The sequence below is a fragment of the Colossoma macropomum genome, unplaced genomic scaffold, assembly GCF_904425465.1.
Source record: "Colossoma macropomum unplaced genomic scaffold, Colossoma_macropomum, whole genome shotgun sequence".
Lineage (NCBI taxonomy): Eukaryota > Metazoa > Chordata > Actinopteri > Characiformes > Serrasalmidae > Colossoma > Colossoma macropomum.
Window position 1 is genome coordinate 19,845,345 of NW_023494793.1, and position 19,824 is coordinate 19,865,168.

Below are 19,824 nucleotides of genomic sequence, written 5' to 3' on the forward strand. Positions count from 1 at the left end.
TGTTTACATCTTAACCATTTAATTATGCAGAAATTTTGAAAAATCATTACAGTTCTCCTTAAAGGGCTTAACCGCCAATTCTGACTCAGAAACTTTCTCTACATTGCATCATTTCACATGAGACCACCCTGAGTGACTTCTATTTTAACAATTTAATCATACAGAAATTTCTGTGGTCTTTAAAATCATTGCATTTTGAGAAGAATTTCGCATGATCAGTGATCAACAACTTTGCATTCACACTCTTGTTGCAAATAAATTTAGAGATACAGGAAAAAGGTTTTTTTTTCTTAAGTAAACAAACAAATATTTACATAGCCATGGGATGCAGGGATGGTGGGGGGCTTCAGTGTTATCTGTCAGCCCAGGAAAACTGCATATAATACTTTGTTGACAACTGTAAACTTTATATGTAAAGATTTTCATCAAAATGCTTTATATTTATTTGTATCAAGGAGAGGTGTTAGGTCTTCTATATGTAAAGTCTACTTTCAACAGTGTACATCGTTAAAATAAAGAAAATTAATCAAAGTGGTGTTTATCTAAATATACAATATATACATGTATTGTATATTTATATTTTATACATGTATTATTTATTTTATCTCATTTAGTTGTCTCTGGTGACTAGGCAACATTGTATTTCAATTAACATCATATATTATCCATTAAGAGTGATCTCTTTATCAATCGACATTCTCTATCAGACTCTGGGCTTAAAGCAAGCGCTTGTTGAATAACACTGCACACATTGTGACCCCTGGTTACCATCACCACAACTCTAATCAGTACATTTCTCTGCAATAAGCAATTTTACATCAAACCGCTCTTTTTATTTTAATCTCAGTGATTAAATTATGCAGATTTTTTTTTAATTGGTAGAATCCTGCTTAAGGGTTTAAGCATCATTTTGGCTGAATTGCCATTTTCCTCACTATCCAACACCACCAGCAGGTCTACACGTCTTCTGAGTCTTTATACGTAATGTTGACAATAGTAAATATATGTAATGTGATGATGGGAAAATATTTGTAAATCTAGAAACAAGAAGTTTTATTGGGGACTACTTTGCCTTATTACACCCAACATGTATCTCTCCACCATTAATGGATTTTAAAAGTAGGCTACATTGCAGCCCAAAAGTTTATCTCAAAACTATGGGCATCAGGCAGTGTATTCATAACCATTTTCATGTAAAAAATTTTAAACCTTTCCAATTGGCTTATGGAGAAATTTAGAAAAAATCGGTGGAATTGCCCTTTGAGGAGAAGTTAATTGAGGATTCAAAATTAAACGAGTACGTTGCTAGGACAACGCACGGGACTCATATGGTGATTGGTGGAGCCTCTCCTAAATAACGCTTTTATAGGACTGTAACGGACTTGAGGTTGCCAAGACAGAAAAACTCCCTACAGCAGAGGTGACTACAGAAGCGTAAAGCTTTCTTGTGTAGAAATACTGCCGTTTCAATGAAACAAGGACTCAAGAAAAAGTAAAAGCAGCTAGTCTAATATCAGTCAGCTTGAGTAGGGTTGAAAAATCATAAAGCTCCTCAGTCTGCTCAGTTAAATACAGAACTACACTTATCTTGGTGGAAATTTAGCAGAAAGTTGAACTAGGAGCTCGTGTGTGCCTTAAGTGGAACGTAGATAAACACAGAAAAACGTGTAGACTAATATACTTGACACAGAAAATCTGTAATCGGTCCAGTCTTTAGTTTTCTTTAATTAGGCTTAGGTAACCGCTGCTGAAGAGTAGCTCGGAATCCAGTTTGCTCAGAACTTGGCAACCCTGCCTCGAGCGAGCGCGCGCGCCCGTGTTAACGCTCTAGCAGATGGCCACGCGATGATGTCAGTTGTCAGCTGGCCAGTGTTCAGGGAGACGCGGATTTGAGTCTGAAAGAGTGCGAAAGCTGCCGTCTGGGCCACTCTGACTGTTACACTCGCCAGCAGCAGCCCTTTCACATAATCCGAGAATGTTTTTGTAGTTTTCATAATCCCCGCGCGCTCGTGTTTGGCCTCGCGCTTTAAAGCGTTAAAGTTCAGATCGTAAACTGCTGTAACTGCCGTTAAACTCAGTGCCTTTCATGATGAGCAGCGTTTCCAGGTTCTAGGTAAGTGTTCTGTTTCTTTTTAACATAACTCTTTCATGTATTGTGTTATCGGATACGAATAAGATTGATTTAAATGCTCAAATCAATAGGATTCTTAAAATAATGGAATTTAAAGGGGGATTCCACCTATTTTTCAAAATTTCTGCATAGCTACGTCTTTGAGATGTAAACAAAGCCGTTCAAAGTGGCTTGATGTGAAACGCTGATTTGTTCACACTGCTGGTGATAGAAACCAGAGGAGTTTAATGCCTCTAAAAGTTACCTCACAGAAAGTTGTAACATGAAATGGTTACAAATGCACTGCTTGATTCCTGAGGCACTGTTTTATGATCGTTTTAAAACCTATTCATGGTGGAGAGATACATGCCCCCCCCCGCCTCCCCCCACATCACCACCGCTGTAAAGAAATTGTTGGCAAGTTTCTTTAGAATGCAGCATTTCACGTCAGACCACTCTGAATGACAGCTCAAAGATCAAATTATGCAGCAATTTTGAAAAAGTTGGTGGAATTCCCCTTAAACACAACTTTGAACTAAATAGGGCTGTTGCAATAACACAAAGTTGGGGAGTTTGTTTGCTTTGCTGATTCTCATGTAGGGGAAACGATTTCAGTAAGTCCTGCACTACTCTAAAGTAAAAACATTATAGGCTATAGCTTGTAAGATCCAGCCTGTAAGATCCCTGCTTTTCCATGAAGGACTTATTGCACTAATTACAGCAGTAGGAGCTGCTTTTTGCATTGTGGGAAAGTGTGTTGCCTTCTGTCTTTGCTGTAATCCTCCAGCAGCAGGCTGTATGTGAGCTACAGGGTCAGGGTAGCCTTCCTTAGCCCTCACTAATACTCTCGCTAAGTCCATTTGCTGAGCACACGTGGAGACACTTGGAAAGCCTATTAATTTGGAGGTGAAGTCTGCATGCAGGTTGCTGGGCAGCTGTGTGGATGATGAAGAGATAAACATTCAACACAGGAATGTCTTGTTGGCACCTTCGTTGGGTATCTGAGGTGCTGGATGTAGTTCTGAAGGTACAGTGCAGTAGTTTTGATGCTTTGGCTCTGTACTCAAGCACACTGGATTTCAAATAAAACAATACAGACTCTCAAGCTTCAGAAGGGTACACTCATTGAGTGAACTGTGAGGGAATTTGAGACACAGTCCTCCTTTTTGAGTGGACCAACAGTAATTGAACAATTGGCTGTTCCCTTATTTATTACTAAATGCACAAGAGACCTGCTGAAAGGTCTAGAGGTAATTCTAGATTTGGCATTTGCATCTGGAGACTGTGGCTGATGCCTATCAGGGATCCATATCAGGGACATGAGGACCCCTATCAGAGCGATGGAAAGAAGAAAGTGTGGAGAAAACACTTTTCATTGTATTGTCCTGCAACCTTCTGCACTTTCAGAAATACAGGTGACAGAAGGTGTTCCTTGGAGCAGTGCCATAGAAGAAGCACTTGGCTCCCTAAAAAAAAAAAACTTTCAATGGGTGATTCATTCAGGAACCATTTTTTGTTAACTGGATGTGACGTAAGGTACATAAAAGATTCTTTTCCATCATGCCCATATTAGAAACTCTGTCTAAGCTGGATCTCTCTGTGGCAAAAATGAATGAGATATTTGAAAGTCACTACTCTTATGCCCTGTGGTAAACAAAATCATTATAAACCCAATACATTTTGTTCTATCTACATGTCACTAGATCCTCTGATTTATGAGATTGTTATGGAGTCAAAATATGAACATTGCTACATCAGTGCTAAGACCCAGAGTTGCTAAGATGGGCATGATGCTGACTATGACAGACCAATTTTTTTAAGTCATATCATTGTTTGAGAATGTATGGCAGCAATACAGTGGTAGGATGAATTACCTTAAGAAGAAGCACCTTAACTGTGTGGACCCAAACAAATGGTGAAAAACTGATTTAGATGGTCATTCACTTCGCAGGAGGACAGTGGCCCAGAATATATTATACTACTAAAGCAACTTTTCAGGAACAAAAAGCAGAACTGAAATTTACTGCATGATAGACTGTGGGAGATTATCCAACATCTGGTGATATCTGTGTATTGGTCAATCAGAACAGAGCTCATTTACATGTATCAGTCATAAAATTCCAGTAACAAAAACAGCCTGTTAATCCTAAGGGTTAAAGAAGAGTTGGAAAATGGTCATATGAAATGAATTAGGCTTGTTTTGTGTTTTGGTAAACAAATCTACACATATGTTATAAGTAAACCTCAGGGGGAAAAAACTAAAATATATATATATATATATATGTGTGTATGTGTGTGTGTGTGTGTGTGTGTGTGTGTAGGATTTATCTAGTTATGTATAGTTAATTTATCTAGTTACGTATAGTTTGTTAAAATATAAAATAGTTATAATTCCTACATGCTTCATCATGCTCTTCTTGGTGAAAAAAACAAGCATTGAGCTTGATTTTAATAAAAACAATTGCATTTAAATCACTGATTGTGGCTTAGAAGATGGATGGATTGATGGATGGATGGATTCATTTAAATCACAATCACAATATTGGTAAGACAAATCACAATTAGAAATTTCCCCCAAATTGTTCAGCCCTGGGGTGGGTATTTAAGGGGGTTCCTCTTCCAAAGGGGATTCTTCAAAATTTCTGCATGAAATTAAATATCTAAGATGAAAACAAAATCATTCAGAGTGGTTTGATGTGAAATGCTCCATTCTAGAGAAACTAACCATATCAGAATTGTTTATAGTGGTGATAATAGGAACCAGACATCTGAAGAGTTTCCTTTAAAAGCTACCTCACTGAAATTATTACATGAAATGGTTATGAACACATTACCTGATGCCTGGCTTGTTTAGTGATAGTTTTGATAAAAGATTTTGGCCTAAAACATGTTTTTTTTTAAATACTAGTAATAAGGTATTTAATAATAGGGCATTATATGACAAAACAGTACCTGATGATAAAACTCAGAAGACATGTATAGGTTCACTGTATAGTAAATATGGCTATATATGGGTTGCAATCATTGTAACCCCTGGTTACTATCACCACCACTGTAAAGAAATCCAAATCAGTATGTTTCTCTACAATGAACCATTTCACACCAAACCACTCTGAATGACTTTGTTTACATTACAATGACCAAATAGTACAGATATTTTGAAAAATTGAAATTCCCCTTTAAAGTGAAGCCCTAAAGAGGGTCAGATCAGGTCAGAATCAAAGGTTCATACATCAAGATTGTATACTTACTACCACTGTCAAAATAAAATCTATCTTCAAAATAATATTAACTCAATAATAAGAAAGGGCAAAAAAAAAATGTTATGAGGATTTGTTACGAGAGACATAAGGAACAATTTAAGCCATATTGCATTCCTGACACTATGTTGTTGTAGTGACTCATGTATGATTATATGGTGCTGCCCTGCATGTGAAGTTCTCATGTGAAATTTTCTGTTTATATTGTTTCTGCCACTGAAGTGGAAGTATAGCGGAGCTGACCGTGGTTAGTTGAGGAATGTGACCTCATGAGATGCCCGTCATCATACTGCTGTCAATAGACCAGCTCACTTTGAAGCTACAGTTCAGTGAGCTTGACAGAAGGAGTCAGCCTTTATGTTCACTGTTTGTAGTTAATCAAGCATTCTGAAGCCCCCATATCTACTGATGTTGATCACTAATGAGCTTTAAAGAATGTCATTCAGGGACACTGACAGTATGCTGGAGTAAAGCAGTGAGCTGGATAGTTTCATCACTGAGAAGAGGATTGAGAAATTAGGCAACGTTTAATATGGGTGATGTCTTTGATGAATGGGGTCAAAAGAATCATGTTACATTTATATAGTTTGTTATATAGTCTATTTTAACGTGTTATAAGTATTTTTACAAATATTTAATCACAACACATTCCTTAGAAATTAAAGGCCATACAATTGTGAACAGGTCCAGTAAAAATACTTGAATTGGGCAGTGCATGTAGAAATAAGCAACACTGTTTACCACGTTAGACTTTTCCCTGTAGTGATGCACTGATCTTATGTACTGACCTTATGAAATGGACCGGATATTAGTCATATGTGACCGATCCATTTCAGTACTGTTTCTTAGTCTTTGGTCATTGTAATATTGCAACAGTGCATTTTTATAAACCTTTTAGAACAGTGGTTACCAGCCCTGGTCATGGACGTCTCCTTTCCTATGCAGTCTAGTTCCAAGCACAATCTGCCACACCTGCTTCAGCTAATTAACTTCCTCAGAAGTCCTTGATTGGCTGGATCAGGTGCATTAGCCTTAGGTAAAGAAGGGAGCAGAACATTAAAATGCTGGTTGGAGCTAAACTCTGCAGGAAAGTAGAGCTCCAGAAGGAGGGTTAGTGACCACTGTTCTAGAACAATATCATTTTGAAAAAATTCATAATCCTAAAAAGACTGTTGGTGTATGTCTTCCCAGCTAATGCTAAACAAGACCTTATTCAGGAGGCCATACTACAAAGCTGTGTTCATGTTTTGGTTGGCTGTTTTCAGTTCTGTTTCAGGCTTTGAGATGAACCCAAATGAACTTTGTTCAGCTACAGGCTCAAGACTAAACTAAGCTGAGCACAATGTTAGCTTACAAACCAAATCCAGTTTGTATTTAACATGTTAGACTGTAGGAATCTGTCAGCAGGTCTGCCTTTCAGTTCATCTCTCTCAGAAGTAAATAACTAAAATGTTAGTTTCATAGTACTTGCCAAATACTTCATAGTAGTTACTGGATAAGCTTAAAGTGAAACCTACTGACTGACTGATTTCGTTACAGTGGGGATGATAGGAACCAGGGATTGCAGTGTGTACAGTGCAAATGTAGTCATTTTATTTGCTATCCAAAACATCCAGTGAACCTGCATGTGTCTTCTGAGTTTTTATATGTCATGTTGATGATGCTAAAATAATGATTAATCTGAGAAAATTTGTTATCTTCGGGGACTATTTTGACTTACAACACCTTGCATGTACTTCTCTGTCAAGAATAGATTTTAACAAATAAATTTTAAAATCTTATCTTAAAGCTTTCGTAAACAACGTCAAGTGTCAGGCAACATATCGTCGCTGTCCAAAGAAAAACATGTATCTCCATTTTTGTTGATTTTTAGTTTTCTGCATTATTTGAACACAGTGGCTCTCCTTTACAGCAAAAATTTCATGATGAATGGATCAATAGAAATGCTCTAAAATGACTTGGAATGCAGTAACTTTACACTGACTTTCTTTAAAAGTAAAGACAATTTTGCCTTCTCCTGTAAGGTTACCATTTTGGAGATACTTGTTTTTTTCTTTGGACAGTGACGATATGCATAACAATTTCATGTTACAGCTTTCTGTGAGGGAGCTTTTAGAAGCATTAAAGGATTCAGATGTCTGGTTCCTATCACCACCACAATGAACAGTTTCGACTCTGTAAGTTTCTCTAGGATGTAGAATTTTAAACCAAACTACTTTGAAAGACTCTGTTTACATCTTAATGGTTTCATTCTGCGGAAATTTTCAAAAATCATTCTCCTTTAGGGGCTTAACCTCCTGGTTATGCAAACTTGATATATGTTGGCAGTGTAAATTCATGAAGGCGATCCCTCTGCATGTCTGTTTACCTAAAACAGTAGAAGCTACTGAAGTGCTGAAGTAGCTAGAAGCTACTTCATGTAATGAATTTAGGTATTGGGCAACATGATTTTCCAAATATTAACGGACTCAAGCCTAATGGTCACTGCTGGACCATGGCTGCGTGCCCAGTGGAGAGTGTGTGTGAGTTTTTAGGGGCTCTGATGGGAGAGAGGCATCAGCATGCACACACACATGCTTTGCTGGCCTCCTCTGCTTTTGTGGAGCTTCATCCCCAAACAAACCATTTCTCAAAGGAGTAGCCATGGTAGGGAATGCCTTGGCAACTGTGGGAAAAGTTTATGACATGCAGACTGGGGCCACTCGGAAAAATAGGCTTATCATAAAATGATTTTTATGCGATGTGTGCACTGTGATTAGGAAAATTGTGCTTGTGATCCTACACACATTAAACGGGATAGAGTTTCAAATGTATTTTGGGGTTTTCTAATGGCTTATTAGCTTGCTGTATAAGCCATGGTTCTCTGCCTAGTTGAGGCCACGAGCTTTTAATGGTAAGGGTGGATAAGGGTACCTATTTTATAGTACCACTGTGTGTGAAAGAATGGAGCATGCAAATGTAGTAGATTAGGGGGCATACATGTTCACTATACGGGATATTATTTTAACACGCTATTTTTATCCGCCAACCAAAGTAGAATTCCTGTCAGTGAAGTATTCCCAAAATACTCAAGAGAGGTTGGGCGTCTGACTCAACATTCTTGGACATACAGTACATTAAGTCTTGATTACACAAAGGAGAAGGATGTCTTCTGAAGGGGTCAGGAATATGCATAGAGCAACTTTTATTCCTGATCAGCCGTTAACCTCTTAAAAGGCCAAGGCCTGGCAGCAGGCCCAAGGTTTTATTATACACTTCTATAGCCTAAGAATAGCTCAACCTGTTTGCATTGGAGTCCCTGTCTTTACTGAATTATAAGCTTTAGTGTGTAATAAGTCTGGGATTTTAAGGGGTTAAAATCTTGAAGACAAGTGTGGGAAAATCATCTGTGATGTTACAATGAGAGACATCAAGATATTTAGAGTGTAGACAAATGTAATCATTAATTGTGGTTAATATATTTTTTTCTGAAATGTATTGTAATAAATCCATACATAGGCTTCAGCTTCACTAAAATATACGTAATTAATGATAGGCCTTTATATAAAAATGCCTTAAGCTTTTAACATTATGCAAAACAAACATTCACACATAACTGGTAATATACAAACATACAGTGCTGTGCCTGCCATTTATTTTTCAGCATCAGGAAAAAGGCAAGAAAACAATTTAACAGAAAATTGCAAAGAAGCTTTAGCAACTTAATATAATAACACAATTATTCTGTTTCTAGCATGTCCACTCTTTGCCTTTATTACAGATTCCATTTTTTTCGGGAGACTTGCTTTCAGTTTTTCTCCAAAGAAATCTCGAAAGGTCAGTCTTAGAAGTTGGTTGCATTCTAGACTATGGGGTGGTCAGTCCGTTGGTCTGGAAACACCCACAGCTTATTTGTTTGATTTGTAAAGTTTTCCTTTTCTCAGTAATGGTTTCTTGACAGCTACACATCCTTTCAGACTCATAGTGTTGTTGTCTTCTCACAGTGGAAGAATGAACAGAAATCTGTGGATTTTTCAGATCTGAAGCAAAAGTGAAGTTTGATTTTCTCCTGTGTTTCGAAGATCAAAGCTTTGAATGAAGTTTATCTGATGGTGACAGTTAATCAGATCAGACCAGGTCTTACATGGTTGTTAGGAGTCCCATTTTTTCTGCATCTTTTAATAATGTTTTGGAAACTCCTGTTTTTTCCACATATTGTCTACATTCTATGTACAAGTGGATTGTTTGAAATTCATTTCCTCTGAAATATCTCCTGAAAAATGAATAGCTTTTACTCAATAGCTGGGAATTAAATAAAGGACGGTCTTTGACTTTAGCACAGTAGTGCACATGACATGTGACTTAATGTAAAAACTTAGTGTGTCCAGTGTTCAAACAAAATAGGATTTTTATAAAGTTTGCGCTGTAGCATAGTGGGCTTGTCATGGAAGACTGTAAAAGAGAAGCAGTTTGCCATATGTGCAGAACAATGAGAGCAGACGAAACACATGGCAATCAAACAGACCTCGCTTCCTCAACCTGCATCCTGTGTTTGGGGGAAGACAAGGTAGTGAGTGGTGAGAGAGTGACTGAAGGGTTTGGGGGGCTGGAGGGGGAATCCAGCTTCCCTCAGTCCTGCCAGAAGGGAAGTTTTGGAGAAAGGGGAAGGGCTACAGGTGTTTCCAGTGCTCATAACTATCTGTTGTGGTACATTACATGTTGTAGTCTGACCATAAGAGAGATTTGAAGATTCCGTATCATACAGTTTTCTTGTATTTTTATATTTTTTTTCTCTGCAGTCCACATTCAGTTATCTGCAGTCCATATCCAGTCAAATTACATGTTTTGTTGCTTTGCTAAGTGAAAATAATGTATCCCATCCTCTACAGGGAACAAACTAAATATAAAGTTATTTATTTATTTATTTATTTGGTTATTGAACATTTTAGTGTCTAATTTTTATTTATTTGCTGAGTTTAACATATTTGGGACAAAATAGAAACATGAAGCGTTGAAAATGTGCCATGATTTCAGCAAGTCAACAAAATATGTCATTTGACCAGGAGTGCCCAAACTTTTGCGTACAACTGCATATGTAAATATGTTGTTTTTTATAACATCACTAAAACATTGAATTCAAAACAGATTTTGCAGCCTGGATTCCGCTTATGATGAGTGAAAGGTACACTGTTTTCCATACTAAAAAGTTAGGAAAGTTGGGTTTTCCATGATATGGCTCCTTTAAAAAATGTATTGGGGAAACGTCTGCTCTGAAGAATGGCTGAGAGAGGAAAGAATGGAAAAAAAGAGCGGAAGCTTTCCTTTTTAATACCAAGCTCTTTCAGCTTTTCTCAGTGCTGATAAAAAATGTAAGGATATGTACTTGGAGACACAAAACACCCATTCATGAAAAGCTCAGTGTTATAGCACAGCTGTGTTGAAACAGGAAACGCTTCTGCTCTTGATCATTATAGCTCTTCCCTTTTCCATTCATAGTTAAGCATGACTAAAATAATTTGTTTACCTCTCTGTAATTAAAAAACCTTGACAATAAGCATTTGTCATTAACTGGATGTACACATTAAGACCAGAGATATATTTGGAAAGTAACTTTCTCCTTCACTATTTCAGGTGATTCAGTCCTGCAGCTGTGCATCTGGCCTGAAAAGCAGTTGCTTAATTATCTGAAGAACTGAGGGGCTGTAATGGTTATCCAAATCAACCTCTGAATTTCTGTCAGGCTTTACTTCTTTGAACGATGTTCACGGGTGGCCTTAAGTTTCCAGTGAGAGGCTAACCCTCTGTTGTGTCAGACTGAACTCCGGAGCCGATATGGCAGATCCCTCTGTCTTCGTAACAGAGAGCGTGAGGCCCACCCTGGCAACGACAGACAGCTGTGTGCTGGAGGTCAGGAAGAATTATGAGGTCATCCCGTCAGTAGCCTGCTCCATGTGCTTCATACTGGGAGTTGTCTACTGCTTCTTTGGTGAGTCAGTAGTGATGATGGTCATCTGAGAAACCTCACCCCATAAACTCACACACCCACACTTATTTGCTGACCATGTGAAATTACAAATGCAGTTTAACCCTTCTGTTATGTTTGATTAATATGGCCATCCATGAGACAGTTAAAAGAACTAAAGTAGTGTAGATTTTGTTTTTTGTTATATTTTACAACAAAGTTACATACACTTTACTGCATCAAGATATTGTTTTTATGTTCATATTCCATAAAATATGATAATAATATCTACCTTCATCATTAAAGATAGCAGATTATGCATCAGAACCAAATGGCAGTGGCACAGCCTTGCGTTTTTTTTTTAATTCAGTTATTAACCACAAATGTGGTTTATACTGCAAATAATTGAGATAATGAATAGTTATATTAGCCATTTTAAAAATGTGTCATTCATAATTGTCCTGGTAAAGTCGATGGAATGAATGAATATAACCCATAAGCAGTACATTCATAGCTAAGTAGAGAACAGAACACAAGGGTTAAGTTGAGAATAAAGGGCCGAATATTAGGCAAACCTTCAATTCCCTGTTGACATTCAGCGATAAACATGTAATCCCTCTTTGAGTATGAATTAAGATTGGCATTACCTACCTAGTAACATGGGTGAAGAAGCCACCCAGGGTAAAAGACACTGGTCAAATGATGGGGGCAATTCTAATCTCAATACATTTACTGAATGGCTGTGGTCTAACTAATTCCATTCCCTCAGCAATTTTTAGGTCGGTTGATCTAATTTTATGTAATTGAAAGATAGTGATTTATGCATTTATTCTAACTTGTACCAGAAAATGGGTCAAATAAATGATTACATGGGGGTGCAGAGAACAAAGCATTTGGTTTTGAGCAGAAAAAAAGTTTTTGTTTCTTCAAATATGAAAATCAAACATTTTACTCTTTGAGTTAAAAGCCCCCCCATAGGACAAAGGCCCCTTAAGCATATTTCTCCAGAAATATTATTTACTTAGATTTTCATCATAAAGACACAGGGTTGTTCACTGGACTTTCACTGGCTAGCTTTCATTAGTGTTAGAGGCTGGCTGAAGTGATCATTAGCTAGAATAAGGCAACATTTTTAGCTGTCTTACTGCAGATCAGTTTGTGTGACTTTTGCTACTTGTTTTGCTAGTCACATCCACAGCTGATCTCTTCTGTCATGTCTTAATAATCATTTACACTTATGTTGAATGCAAAAAAAAATGTTTATGATAGTAAACATTACATTTTATACGAACAACAACAACAATAATAATAATAATAATAATAATAATAATAATGATAATAATACATTTCCATAATATAGTTATATATAAAATTGACATTTCAGATGTGTATATCTTTCTGGCATTTGTTTTCGTCATAACTTCACTCATTATGACATAAATTGATAGAGGCCTACATTTCATTACATTGCAAGTATGCTTTAAATGTTTTCCCTCACTGTGCACAGGTTTATGCATCATCATCCAGTAGTGTTCCTAAGGGGGCATTTTCCTTCATTTTCCTCAATACTTTTTTTTATTATATGATGTAATACACCTTCAGCGTTACAGTTATTTTCCTATATGGTCATTTTCATTAACAGTTAGGGGTAATAGAGGTTACATTGCTACGTGACCACTAAAACATGAGCTGATTTTATTTAATCTGCTAATTTTAGCTGAATTATAAACATCATGTTTGTCAGTAGGCCTACGCATAAACTCAGCAAGGATGTCCTCGGGTGGTGGTTCTTCCAAAAAAGTATTGAACTGAGAAACCCAGTTGGAAGCCATATTCTGTTTCCTTAAGCGGCCCATGCTGACTACCGCCCATTGTGGGCCTTGTCTTTTTTATAAACCGTACTTCCTGTTTTCTGGATTTCTGCTCAGGGGTTTTATACAGTAACTGAAGAAGGGGACACTGCAGCCCTCTCAGAGTAGTGGCCTTTTTACTCTCTCACTAAGCACCTTTATTCACTGACCACTCAAAACTCTTCACAGTCACAGACAGCACACCAACTCATTTAACCATGTTGCTTACTAGCAGGAGGGCTTTATAAATGATTAGACACTGTCTGATAAACCAGCCTCCTGGAGACGTACCTTCCTACAGAGTGGCAAAGGCCTTTTACCAGCTTGTTGAGATGTTGAGTGCAAAAGTGACACCCAGCAAAGTATATGCTAGAGCTTTTAAAGCAAGAAAAAGCTTTTTATCCTGTACATTATCCAAGGCCAGAAATGGAGAGGAGACACAAGACTAAATCTGTGTAAACTACGTTTTCAATTACTGTTACCCTAGTTGATATGCCTGTCAGCTTAGGTAATGTATAATTAACAAGGGCCAAGAATGGATCTTTATGGAACCCCCTTTTATAGTTTCAAAAATTTTAATGGAGACCATAGACACTAATTGATTTTCTTACAGGGTTAACTGTTAAAGCACCTATTTATTCAAAATATGCTGTTAACTGATACTAATATTTAAGTTATACAGTTATGAAAGTGAAGTTTCATCCACATATGGGACCTTGTAGGCATATTCTCCTGAAGCAAATTAAAATTATCTGCAGTTTTTGCTACACCCTGTGGCCATACCCAAATGTTATGGCTCCTTAGGTAGACCTTAGTCATGTCTCAAAGTCAAGGCTAAGCACTCAGCTCAAATTCTGAGACTTTTAGCATGAACTATATCCTGTTCCATTTTGTGCAGGGTACCGCTGCTTTAAGATGGTGATGTTCCTGTCAGGCCTGGCGTTCGGGACTGGTGTTGGTTACCTGCTGTGCCTTAGGGAGCAGTTGCTGGACTCGCCGCTGGACGCAGAGACGCGGGCAGGCATCTCTCTGGGCATTGGCTTGCTGGGTGGACTGGTGACTGTTTTGGTGCGCTGCGTGGGTCTCTTCCTCACCGGCCTCCAGCTGGGCCTCTTGCTCTCTGTCTCCACACTGGTGGCAACTGGACAGTACTACCCCATCTTCAATCCAGTGTGGGTTCCTGTGGGCTCAGTCCTGGGCACAAGCGTGTTCTTTGCTGTGCTAACACTGTGCTGGCAGAAAGCCATGACAATTGTTGCTACGGCGACACTGGGCGCCGCCATTATAACAGCATGTGTGGATTACTGCGTGGAGACGCCAATGGCAGTGTTGCGGGCATATGTGGGGCTGCGGACTGACCAGCAGGAAACAATGTGCTGGTATAGCTGGGCAATGGTGGGAGTGTGGCCTGCAGTAGCTGCTTTGGGGATACTAGTGCAGCGCAAATTCACAGCTAAAGGACTCTCGCACTCTGAGGGTAAGAGCAAGACAGAAATTATATGGTGAGAGAATCCTGAGAAAGCTGAGAATAATCATGTACTACTGTATTTCTTAATCCTGGTCTGTGAGTAACCCTAAACTGCACAATTTAGTGTTTACCCCATTGTACCACACTCATTTTAACCTTAATTATTGTTAATGGAATTCTCAATCAATCTTCTGCTCAGTTTTTTGCGGCACCTCTAACAAGTTGTTGATTATCATGGACAGTAATTTCCTTGTAATTAGAACACACTTCAGGACTTGCCCAAGGGCTTTTAAGCAGTTTTCAGTTCAGTGGGTTTTATGTTCTTTTACTGGGTACCTGGAAGCTCATTACATTTTTTTATTTCTAGTAATTGACTGTATGGAAGTAGACTCAGATTTTTTTTAAATTAATATAATAAAAAATGTTTTCCCTATATATATATATATATATATATAAGTTTACAACTGCCAAAATTAAAAATAGCATTTATACATAATAATTAAAAAAAAAGACATAATTGCTTTTCTACACTCTTAAAAAATATAGTTTTTCAAGGGTTCTTTAGTAAAGACAGTGGTTCTATGTAAAATTGTGTGCTTAAATGGCTCTTTGCACAGTGACAATGGTTCTATATAGCACCAAAAACGGTTCTTCTATTGTTACAAGCTTGACATAGTAACAATAGTCGAATGCTTTTTGGTGCTATATAGAACAATTTTCAAAAATGGTTGAGACTCTCTTAAGAATTCAGTAACAACAATGGAAGAAATCAGCAAATGCGATGAAGCTAATGTGTAGTAAATGTGGGCCTAAATATGGGTCTTAGGGGTTAAATTATTGAATGGCTTACTAAGTTTAATGACTAGTTAGGTGTTAGGTGTGTTACAGCAGGGAAACACTAAAATGTGCAGTTCTGGTGAAGTTGAGAAGCAGGATTATGAAATCTTGCAGTACAAAGTTCAGCACAGAGCGGCACTTTGTGGATAATTTACCTATTAAACTACAATTATGTGGTTATTGTGAAATCACTTGGGACAAGACAAGAAATCATAAGCAAACACATGATCTTTTAATGTCAAACACACATGAACACCTGTGGATCATCAGAGAGACTCATCAAGAGACTCATCAAAGAATCTAAGATGATTATTCAAATGTCTTACAGCACTCATTTGCTGATTGCACTGCTTGTAGCTAGGAATGCTTGATTCTGATGTAGTGGGTGTGCTCCTGAATGGAACACATTATATTATAATCATTTGTGATATTATGTGACATTTATATAATGGCTGTTATGCAAAATAATGTGCTGCCCTACTAAGGATCCTGCAGGTTCCTGTAGAGTGTATGAAAATGTATCCACAATGTTGCTGATGTGAAACCAACTGATCCCTGAGCTCTATATTTAATTCATTTCTAAATATTATTTCTTTGAAAAACAATCACAAATGATCATTGATACTCAGATATCTGCTCAAATATCTGCTCAAACACTTCTTGATAATGAGCTGATGAAAGAGTCAGGTGTTTTAGGGAGTAGGAAAGTCACAAAAATGTGCAGTGCAGGGGTACTTTAGGACCCCTTTAGTGGGAAAGACTAGCTTAAGCCAAAGCTTTAACATATCAGTTACAGGAAAAAACAAAAATGCTCAGGAAGAGCAGACCGAAGGAGTGAAGCTACATTAGCAGTGTTTAGAAAAACAAGATTGTTATCCAAGTACATTGTGTTGTGTTATAAATAATTTTTAGGGATTTGATCCACATTTTCCTAATGTTTCTCTTCCACCTCAGCAAATACAAGTGACTATAGAAACATTTACTGCCTACCTGATCAAGGTGTAACACTGGTCCGGCTCTCTCTCTCTCTCTGTCTCTCTCTCACTGACAGTGATTGTGAGTGGTAAACAGAAGCAGGTTCAGCTGATGAGGATCAGAGAGAAAGATGCCCATCGGCGACCAGAAGGAACATACCGCCGAAGACCCCCACCCCTCAAACGCTATGCAGGAGACGTGCTGGCCCCGGTAACCAATTCTTACTTTCTCACTGCAGTTTCAACATCACATTCAATGATTTGCTATCACAACAATTACTTTCATGAAATTGAATAACTCATCAGCAGAGCCATTATTTCTAGGTACTAAGTAAATATTTTAAGAATTTAGATGTTGTTTTGAGACATTAAGAAAATATTTTGAGAAAATAGGCTATGTCCGTATATGAAGTCAATATTTTAAGAAAAGAAGTCATTATTTTGAGATATTAAGTCAATATTTCAAGAAAATGTCATTATTTCAAAATACTAGGTCAATATTTTGACATACTGCTACCAGAAACAGAAGAAAAAAATCTACATACATACGTAAATACAGATTCAATTGCTGAACTCAGTTGAACTTGATTTAGTTACATGAATGGCATTATGCTGCCACATGGTGGCTGACTTATAAAACTGCACCCAGAATCTTCCCAGAATATATATATATATATATATATATAGTACCACTAGAGAAAATGCTTCTATTTTCCAGTCTTCTGTAATTTAATACATTTTTCACTACAAGTGAACAGTAGAATGTTTAAAATTTTAACATGAATTTTAGAATTTTTTAGTGTTTGTCCATTTGTACAAAGGCCTCAAAATGGTCAGTGTCTTGAAAGTGTTTAAATTTGAGTAGAAATATAAATTTCTTGACATTTCATGAATGTTTCTTCTTCCTTTCATTTGCCATAACTTTTCATAACTTAAAACCTTCTGTTGCAGGATTAAATAAAAACAATCCTAGATTTTCACTACCGTCTCAGACTTTTGAATGCCACTGTATACACACAAACACATATATATAATTGCATGATGTTATTGCCATATATACCACCCCTCCCCCCAATGAAGTACACAGATATCTGATTGTATAGGCTTTAATAATGCCTTCAAACCAGTTGTCTTTTTCTCTAATGACTGTTGCTCACAGCAAACAAAGCAACACTTTCAAAAAAAGGCAAATGACCAAACAGTGCAGAGTACAGTTTTTAAATGCTTTGTCTTATTTATCTCATTACTATCTCTGTCTTTTTGCCAGAGCTACCTGGCAAGCCTGCGCGAGCGGCAGATGAGCACAGGGTCGTCTATGAGCAGCCTGAGCACAGTCCACCACACCATGATCGACTTCGATTACGAGACTGGATCCATGGTGCCTCTGACAGCCTCGTCATCTGCAGTGCTCAGAGTGTGAACACACAGACAGATGCACACACATACAGGCCTCAGACCCAGGGACCTTTATTTTTATGCACTGTAGATTCTGGGGAAGATTCCCTAGAGCTAATTGCCAGCTGAGGTAAACAGACTGCAGGAGTGCTACAGAGACAATGTGTAGACCACAGGGACAAAAGAAGAGAGTCTGTGGAGTCTGCAGCGTCAGCTCAGCACTAAAAACAACACTGGATCTCCTCAGGACTGCATGCATTAATGGCAAAAAGCACAAATACTAACTTAAACCTCAAACACTAACCAATACTTCAAATCAAGAGCATTTAGGAATTAGTACTAGATGATGCTAACTTGTATTCAGATTCAAAAGTGCTGTCTAAGCTGATGAACTGGAAACTGTATTCTGTATTTCGACAGATATTCGGTTTCTAGCCATTATATCACCTTATATCTCTGACCTCAACTGTGAATAAGGTGCTTCATAACCACCTTTATTCGCTTTCTCTGGGGAACTGGTGAAATTTACACAGCTGTATCCCCTTGTGGCTGTATGAATATATTTACCCATCTAGAATGATTTATTTGACACAAAAATAAAACAGTGCTACTCATATATCAGTGTTCTTGAGTTTCATGACTTCCTGTAGGGTCAGCTTTACATGAACGTTCATAAGGAAACATCTAGAATTGCACATTTATGTATAAACACTGCTATTACTGTTATGTCCTAAAGCGCACCTAATCGAAACTTAGCATTACAGTGACAAAGCATAAACCATTAGCATAGCCTAGCTTCAGCCTTTTCTTGTAACAGTATCTAACTCATTTTTGTATGTTAGTGGTCCTGAGTGTACCAGAGGCCACTGAGATTGACTGTATCTTGCTGGGAGTGAAAACACTGGTAAACACTAAATACATAACAGGACACCCTGCATAAACAACCGTCCCTCCACTGTTTTAAAAAGAACAGTCTTTTCCACTTGACATTTCCAACATGGAAATCCTACAGATGCAATTGCATTTGAGTTAGTAAATGGAAGGATCTGGATTGATTACATATTTAGTAAATGGAAGGCTGTGTACAGAATACATTTTTAGGCTAGTTGAATAAAATCTAGATAATATTATTCTGGCAAAAGGCCAAGGCAGTTTTGACAGTCAAGACATAATGACAGTGTACAGTACTGGGCAAATGTCACAGATCATCTTTCATTTATTTTATTAAAAATGTGTGGTCAAAATGACCGTTAAGTACAAGCAATATTTCTGAGGAGATTACATATAAGACATTCCACTTGCATGAGGAAGGGGGAAGCTGAAGGAAAAGATATTGAGAAAAATTGGACAACCGTGCAAGACCTGGTCGACCACCAACACTGTCACCATTAGATAAACCTTTCTTAAAGCTTTCATCTTTGAGAGAGAGGAGAAAATCAAGCTCCACTCTTGCTTTAGATCTGAAAATATTCAAATGGTGCTTCTGTCCATTGTTCCACTGTGAGAAGACAATTCAAAGGGTCTGAAAGGATGTGTAGCTTTCAAAAAGCCCTTACTGAGAAAAGGAACCATAAAAATGAAGAAGAAATGCATTAGAACACCAAAATGGAAAATCTGAGATGTGGAACAAGGTTTTGTGGACTAATGAGTGTCATGATCTGACAAAAATGTAACCAACTTCTAAGACTAAACTTTTGGGTGGAAAAATATCCCGGCATGTTTCTTTAAAAGGCCGAAAACAAGTCTCCTGATCAGAAGGGAAGCTGTTAAAAAGGCAAGGGGTGGACACACTAAATATTGAACAAAATTATATTTCATTGTTGATGGTTCTGTGTAATTTTCTGTTAAATATGTTGTCTGCTTTTTTCCTGATGCCTAAAAATGAATAACCTGTACTTAATGGCCATTTTGACTGTAAATGAATGAAATGAACTGTGGTTTCTAACTTTTGCACAGTACTGTACATTCATAAAATGTAAAATAATACAA

General features: G+C 37.6%; 1 protein-coding gene across 1 annotated transcript; it reads left to right on the plus strand.

Moving 5' to 3' along the window:
* Positions 1 to 1,847: 1,847 nt before the first annotated feature.
* On the plus strand, positions 1,848 to 18,451 carry LOC118813431 (transmembrane protein 198-like). Its single transcript, XM_036578761.1, has 5 exons — positions 1,848 to 2,113; positions 10,981 to 11,335; positions 14,060 to 14,638; positions 16,518 to 16,651; positions 17,708 to 18,451. Exons 2-5 carry the CDS (start codon positions 11,182 to 11,184, stop codon positions 17,858 to 17,860), a joined length of 1,020 nt encoding a protein of 339 aa, XP_036434654.1. The 5' UTR covers positions 1,848 to 2,113; positions 10,981 to 11,181; the 3' UTR covers positions 17,861 to 18,451.
* The last annotated feature ends 1,373 nt before the right edge of the window (positions 18,452 to 19,824 follow it).

Coding starts and splice junctions, on each gene's coding strand:
- LOC118813431 (XM_036578761.1), top strand. CDS start 11,182: ATGGCAGATCCCTCTGTCTTCGTAACAGAGAGCGTGAGGCCCACCCTG. Junction 11,336..14,059: donor AGTTGTCTACTGCTTCTTTG/GTGAGTCAGTAG, acceptor CATTTTGTGCAG/GGTACCGCTGCTTTAAGATG. Junction 16,652..17,707: donor CAGGAGACGTGCTGGCCCCG/GTAACCAATTCT, acceptor TCTTTTTGCCAG/AGCTACCTGGCAAGCCTGCG.